Source organism: Eretmochelys imbricata, chromosome 6, assembly GCF_965152235.1.
Source record: "Eretmochelys imbricata isolate rEreImb1 chromosome 6, rEreImb1.hap1, whole genome shotgun sequence".
NCBI lineage: Eukaryota > Metazoa > Chordata > Testudines > Cheloniidae > Eretmochelys > Eretmochelys imbricata.
In genome coordinates this window covers 86,943,954-86,951,729 of record NC_135577.1, presented here as the reverse complement: position 1 = coordinate 86,951,729, position 7,776 = coordinate 86,943,954, and the positions used below count along the sequence as shown (strand labels likewise).

The 7,776-nt window shown below is 46.5% G+C and overlaps 1 protein-coding gene across 5 annotated transcripts in view; it reads left to right on the top strand.

The window, feature by feature from the left end:
• Positions 1–1,372: 1,372 nt before the first annotated feature.
• The window catches only part of RALGAPA1 (Ral GTPase activating protein catalytic subunit alpha 1), a 238,597-nt gene continuing 232,193 nt past the window's right edge, over positions 1,373–7,776 (top strand). For all 5 annotated transcript variants that reach the window (XM_077819060.1, XM_077819057.1, XM_077819062.1 and 2 more), the window contains exon 1: positions 1,373–1,690. In XM_077819060.1, the coding sequence (XP_077675186.1) occupies positions 1,585–1,690 (106 nt within the window). In that variant the 5' untranslated portion in view covers positions 1,373–1,584. The remainder of the gene's footprint in view (positions 1,691–7,776) is intronic.

The window sequence follows — 7,776 nt, the reverse complement described above, 5'->3', positions numbered from 1 at the left end:
ATGTGATTTATGCCATCATGTGCCAGCAATGCCCCTTTGCCATGTACATTGGTCAAACTGGACAGTCTCTACGTAAAAGAATAAATGGACACAAATCAGATGTCAAGAATTATAACATTCATAAACCAGTCGGAGAACACTTCAATCTCTCTGGTCACGCAATCACAGACATGAAGGTCGCTATCTTAAAACAAAAAAACTTCAAATCCAGACTCCAGCGAGAAACTGCTGAATTGGAATTCATTTGCAAATTGGATACTATTAATTTAGGCTTAAATAGAGACTGGGAGTGGCTAAGTCATTATGCAAGGTAGCCTATTTCCTCTTGTTTTTTCCTACCCCCCCCCCCAGATGTTCTGGTTTAACTTGGATTTAAACTTGGAGAGTGGTCAGTTTGGATGAGCTATTACCAGCAGGAGAGTGAGTTTGTGTGTGTATGGGGGTGGGTTTTTGGAGGGGGGTGAGGGAGTGAGAGAACCTGGATTTGTGCAGGAAATGGCCTAACTTGATTATCATGCACATTGTGTAAAGAGTTGTCACTTTGGATGGGCTATCACCAGCAGGAGAGTGAATTTGTGTGGGGGGGTGGAGGGTGAGAAAACCTGGATTTGTGCTGGAAATGGCCTAACCTGAAGATTACTTTAGATAAGCTATTACCAGCAGGACAGTGGGGTGGGAGGAGGTATTGTTTCATATTCTCTGTGTATATATAAAGTCTGCTGCAGTTTCCACGGTATGCATCTGATGAAGTGAGCTGTAGCTCACGAAAGCTCATGCTCAAATAAATTGGTTAGTCTCTAAGGTGCCACAAGTACTCCTTTTCTTTCTACTGGCAACCTTAACTTTTGGGGACTTTTTAAATATTTGGAATATTGATATTTTCCTTCTCTGGCTATTGTCATTTTGGTGCCCTGAAGGAGACCCAGCACTGAGTCCTTATATCAAATGTCTTCCCTTCCTGCTCCTGCCTGGTAGGTGTAGTGTCAAAAAAACTGATTTTGTTACTGATCATAAGAAGGGTGTGACACAGAGAAGTGTTAGCAAGAAACTGAAACTTTATTTCCTGACTCTCTTGGTGAGGGTTATCCCAGGGCTGGGGTCACTCTCCATTGACGCCAATGCCTGCTCTCACCCCAACCAGCCCACGGCTCCTTCTGCGTCAGCTACTGACCCAGACCAGTCCTGTGCACTATCCTCCCCATGCGCCTCCCCAAGTCCCACCCCTTTGCCACCACGCTGGGCGCTGACCCCTAAGGCAGAATTGAACGTTGCGCCTCGACTTGCGTTTCAGACCCGCTGTGACGTAACGGCGCGGTTGCCACGGGAACACAGGGGTGTGCCTGACGGCTGTCGTGAAACGACGAGAGTACTAGAGCTGTGTGTGGAGCCCGGGCCCTGCCTCCGCCCTCTTCTGGGGCACTGACTCCGCGACACTCCCCCTCCCCCGCCGCATCGCACCCGGAGGAGGCGGTGGTGCTGCCGCTGTTTGCTATGTAGGGGGCCTGGTGCGGGCGCATCCGGAGGCCGCTGTCCGCCTCTTGAGCGGAGAGGCCCCCGACTGCCGGGCCGGGGGGGTTCGGCGGCATGTTCTCCAAGAAGCCGCACGGGGATGTGCGGAAATCCATGCAGAAGGTGCTGGACACCCGCAAGGACCCGCTAACCCGCCTTAAGCACCTGCGCGTCCTCATCGGTGAGGCCCAGGGTGGGAGCGAGAGGGGGCCCAGGCGGGGACGGTGCCCCGGCCCGGGGGGCGTGGGGAGCGAGAGGGGGCCCAGGCGGGGACGGTGCCCCGGCCCGGGGGGCGTGGGGAGCGAGAGGGGGCCCAGGCGGGGACGGTGCCCCGGCCCGGGGGGCGTGGGGAGCGAGAGGGGGCCCAGGCGGGGACGGTGCCCCGGCCCGGGGGGCGTGGGGAGCGAGAGGGGGCCCAGGCGGGGACGGTGCCCCGGCCCGGGGGGCGTGGGGAGCGAGAGGGGGCCCAGGCGGGGACGGTGCCCCGGCCCGGGGGGCGTGGGGAGCGAGAGGGGGCCCAGGCGGGGACGGTGCCCCGGCCCGGGGGGCGTGGGGAGCGAGAGGGGGCCCAGGCGGGGACGGTGCCCCGGCCCGGGGGGCGTGGGGAGCGAGAGGGGGCCCAGGCGGGGACGGTGCCCCGGCCCGGGGGGCGTGGGGAGCGAGAGGGGGCCCAGGCGGGGACGGTGCCCCGGCCCGGGGGGCGTGGGGAGCGAGAGGGGGCCCAGGCGGGGACGGTGGGGCAGAGAGGTGGGGTCACTCCAGTCTGGGGTGTGTTACGGTGTGCTCTGTGCTCGGGGACCCAGGCTTGTGGGCTCCTCCTGGTGAGCCCTGGCTGGGTGCTTCCTCACTCGGCTGGCGGCAGGGCTTCTTGGCCCAGGTTCCTGGTTTAGAGAGAGACAAAACTTAGAGGCTTGTGTCTGCCCCGCTGCATGAGTGAGGGGGAGAGAGAAGGGGGAGGATGGGCGGTGTTGCCTGTAAGGGGTGGGTGGATCCGCACCCAAAAATAGGAGGGCAAGCCCAGAGCCTCAACCAAACCTCTTTGTTGGCATGATAGTCTACACGGTGTTGATTAAGTGTAAATGACATTAACATTGAGTGTTCCTAAGTAGTTCAGGTCATGGAACATCTGTTTGGAAAAGGGCTTTGCAGGAGTGGCTGAGATTTGATTCCTTTGGTCCTTGACCATGGCTCTGCCATTTGCTGAGGCAATTTTTGAGGTGGAGTGAAGGGTTAATCAAGTTCATGCCACCTCTTTTTACCCCCCACGAAGCCTGTGTAATATGAAAGACTCCAGTAATGCTGAGTTTTTTGGAAGTTGAAATTTATTGGAAGTTGTGATAAAAAGGGAGACATTCATGTGTTTAATTTGTCCTGTGAAAGAAATATATGCTAGATCTGTATAAATACTACAAAATTGTTTGATATCTTTGTTGAATAAAAACTGCTAATGAGCTTTAATGGCATTTGTAACCCCTCATCCATTTTTCACTAATGCTTGTATTAGCAAATTTTGTTCTTAAGAATTTTCACAGTAACAGCATCACAAATACTTGTTAAAATGTATTCATATGTGTATTCATGTTGGACGTGTTCATGTGACCATCCTGAAAGCGCTCTTGGATTTGGGAGTCCTTCAGTCAGGGAGTGGAATCAGCACTAAGCAGTAGCTTAGTACAAATAGTGAATGATAGGTAATGAATACATGACACAGTAGCCATGGTGATAATTTTGTTAAAGGTCAGTAGGTTGAAATAACAAATACATTTGTAAAAATCCAAGTTTGTTCAAGGATACTTGGAGAAGAGAAAAAGTGATTGCTTTCACTGCAAATAATTCTGTGTCCTGTTTTTTCTGCCCTGAAATACACTAGGTGCAATTGTAGTGTCGGTCACTTTCTGTACATGTGATTAGAGCTGGGTCAAGAAGAGTGACCTTGGTGCAACTGCATTTCTTAGTTTTTGGGTAGGAATCAATGCTCCCAGCTGTTCTTATTTGGGGGTATATAAGTTTCTCAGCTTACAGTTCCAAACTGCTAAGAAAAACGGTTATTGCTATTGGTACTTGTTCCACTAAATGCCAATGCAAGTAACATGTGGTAGCCTTACCGTTTACAGCAATTATAATTACGCTGTCTCAAAAGAGGATACTACATCCTTGTAATTAACTTCTCTTACTGCTGGGATGGGCTGGAACAGCTATCTCCCCATCCTTGAAATCATTGAACAGTTCTTACCTGTTTATATTGGACCAGTTGTGGCTTGCGTTGTGTATAAATACAGTAAAAGCTGTGTTATCCGGCACTTTATGAGCCAGAAAGCTCTATTAACTGGCATTTCTGATATCTCCCAATACAAATCTTCAGTCTAGTAACTGGGACTAGTATACTGCCCAGGAGGTTATGCATTTGCACATTCTGCCCTCTACTTTTATGCAAAAGAGGCAGAAGACAAGTAACCTCATCTTCTCCAGCGTTTGAAGAGGTCTGCAATAGGAACCAGCCTCACAAAAGAACAAATGCAATTCTGAATTTATATTATTTGGTTACCTTTAGTCTGTGTATTGTTTGGTTTGAACTTCCAGTATTTACTTCCACTCCTTTGGAAGTCAGATGTGGTTGATAAGAAACAAGGGCTGCAGCTCTGTTAGGAACATCATCACAGTGTCAAGCTAATTGTCCTTAGTTACTCTGAGGTTTTTGCAATGACTTTAAAACAGATTAAATCTACTGGAGCATGTTTTCCTATGACTTTTCCTCCCCACACCGCATCCTTAGAAACACAGCACCTGCCAGTTCCCTCTGCCACAGTCTTAGGCTATGTCTACACTGCACAACTTTTACTGACATGGCTGTGTCACTACCAGCCATGCCACTAAAAGTCATGCAGTGTAGCTGCGGTTTATTGACTCTCCTGCCGCCAAAAACTTCCACCCCCGAGAAGTGGCGTTTGCGTTGTTGGCAGGAGAGCGCTCCTGCTGACAAAATGCTGTTCACACTGGCGCTTGTCATTGGCAAGACTTTTTTGTCTTTTGGGGTTTTTTTTAAACACCTCTAAAAGACAAAAAATTTGTTGCTCAATTGCCAGTGTAGACATAGCCTTAGAGTACAGTCCAGTGCATGACTATGTAGACAAAGGCAGATTGCTGGGCGTGAATCTGTCTCGCATCGTTTCCTTTTTTGCCATGATCTGGCTACAAAATTGTGCCGCCTTGTGGATGTGCTCTCCTACATATCCGTGAATTGGAAAAATGACAGGACTTATTCCGTATGCTCCTATTGGCACCTCCCACATACACACTTGACAATAAACAAAATGGATTGCTGATGGTCTGTCTGTAACCTTCTGCTCTATAAGGATTACTCCTTCCCTTCACTCCTTAAAAACATGGTGCAAACACACAGTGCAAGCAAATCTGCTGCTTGTTTACAAGACCCCTGCCTCTTCTCCCATCTTCCTTTCATGATTGGTCTGCATGACCAAATTTATAAATATTGGTGCCAGTATCAGATAGATGTCTGGTAGCAATAGATAAGGATAACTGTCTGCATTTATTTGGTACACCAGGAGCTGTCTCCTAGTCTGAGCAGTGAAGTATTGTATCTTCCTGTTTACCATCTTCTGTGACTACTCCACCACATTGTAATAGCGGGCACTCTGCCATGTGCTCCAGGGGAGCCAACCCAACTGCTCCAGCGTAGTCTCTGGGGAAAGCTTTTCCCAATCTCTACTCTATTTTGCTTCCGCTCTGTGTGAAGACTGACTTTTGTATCTGTTAGATCACTTCTTTCCCAACCCCTGCATATCAGCAAGTTGTAGCAAAAGGAGAATCCTCTAGCCATTTCACATCCATCAGAGAAGATAAGAGTTTACCTCCCTTCATAAACTTAAAACCCCTTAATGGAGTTGCAAAGTACACTTAAAGTAACCTACTTGGAATCTGAATGTCTGCTGTACACTTAAAGTTTGGTCCAGTAGGTGATTGTGTGACCACAGATCCAAGCCCTGGACAGTCACTGCTTTATTAGAACTCTTTGCATGTGTTAATAAAATAATGGAAAAAGGAGAATCGGCTGACCTAACTTGTTTAGGTTTTTCAAAAGGCCTCTGACAAAGTCCCTCATAGGAGGCTACTAAAATAGTGAAGTTCAGTAGTCCTGGTAGGAGAGGCAGAGTGCTGGCATGGATCAGAAATAGAAAACAAAGAATAGGGATTGTCAGCTTTCATCATTATAAAGGATTAACAGTTGGGTGCTACAAGGTTCTGTATTAGGACCAGTGTTTAAATATATTTAAAAGCGGAGGAGGCAAGCAATGAGGTGTCAAAACACATAGATGACACAATATTGTTTATGTTGGTCAAAACCAGAAGAGACGAACTTTGGAAGACCTAACCAAACTAGATGAATGGACCACACAATGACAGATGAAATTTATTGTTGACAAACGCAAAGTAATAGACATTGGAAGGAATCATTTGAATTAGTTTTACAGCTCTGTTTGTTCTAAAGTAACTGCATCATCTTGAGAACTACCGTGGCATCGTTGTGGACAGCTCAATTGAGAGTTCTGCTCACTGTGCAGTAGCAGTCAAAAATGCAAACAGTGTAATGATGCATAAAGAACAGGATGAAGACTAATAGGAAAATATGCCATATAAACAATGATATGCCATCACATTGAATACAGTGTTCAGTTCTACTAACCCCCATCACAAAAAGACTATAACAGAAGGTAGAAAAGGTTCAAAGATGGGAGATGAAAGTGATTCCAATCTGGAAAACCTCTGCTATGAAGAGAAATTAAAAGGATTAAGACTGACTTCAGAGAGGGCCTATAAATACACAAAATAATAAATGACACAGGGAAAGTAAAAATGTCTGTTCACTTTTTCTCATTCTACAAGAACCAGGGGAAATGCATTGAAATTGAAAAGTGGCAAATTCAAAACTGATAAAAGGAAATATTATTTTTCACACAATCAAGATATGGATATCATTGTGACAAGATTTTGTATGGAGGCCACGACCTTGGCAGCATCCTAAAAAGAATTTTAAACATTTCTGTGGATAACAATAATATCTAGAATTACAATAGTAAATATATATTTAAAGTAGGAAGGGATAGAAATCCTTAAGTGTTGGGGCATATCGGTCTCTTGGCAGGGGGTTAGGTTGCAACTTTCCCTTGGTCAAGTTTTCCCATAATTGCCTACTGCAGTGTTTTCTTTCTCTGAAGCAGCTGGTACTGGCCATGATTGGAAACAGGATTCTGGACTAGATAGACCACTAGCTTGATCCAGTATGGCAGTTCCTATGTTCATGTGGAAATTTTTTCTGTAGTCATCAGGAACTTCTGTGTGTGGCATATGCTTTCTTAATGGTATCGCTATATTTCAGCATGATTTTACTGAGCTAGGGTGCTTATCTGTGGCTACCTGATGTATGCTGTTAAAGGCAGTCACATAGTTTTATTTAATGTGAGCCACCTTGGGTTTATATATATATCTTCATCAAATGCATAGAATGGAACATATAGTAAGAAGTGAGCTGTAGCTCACGAAAGCTTATGCTCAATTAAATTTGTTCGTCTCTAAGGTGCCACAAGTACTCTTTTTCTTTTTGTGGGTACAGACTAACACGGCTGCTGCTCTGAAACCTTGGGTTTTTAGAGGACATCCAACTCCACATGCTTTAACACAGCAACCTGAAGCAGGGACATTGCATTGGCCTCATTAGCACTACAAAAATAATTTTCCCTGTCTTGATATTTACTGCTTCTTGTCAACTGTTGAGAATAGGCTACTTCCACCTTAATTGAATTGGCCTTGTTAGCACTGACCCCCGCACTTGGTAAGGCAACTCCCATCGTTTCATGTGCTGTAATATATCTATACTGCTTACTGTATTTTTCACTCCATGCGTCTGATGAAGTGAGTTTTAGGCCACGGAAGCTTATGCCCAGATAAATTTGTTAGTCTCTAAGGTGCCACAAGGACTCCTCCTTGTTTTTGCTTTCTCCCTGTGTAGGAGAAAGGAAGTTATTCATATGTAAATACCTCCTAGTGTTATCTCTCATGGCCTGTGTGAAGTGACTTGATTGCTAATGGGCCATGTCTTTGGAGATGAGTTCCATCTGTTGGGGAAGGCTGCTAGTTGTTCAATCCAGGGGCAGCAACTGAGACTGCTTTAACGGGAGGGGCAGAGGTGTGCTTCATGCTCCTTATTATTGAGGTGGGTCTTGCCTTCAGAATAAATAAGGCAATTTTCCA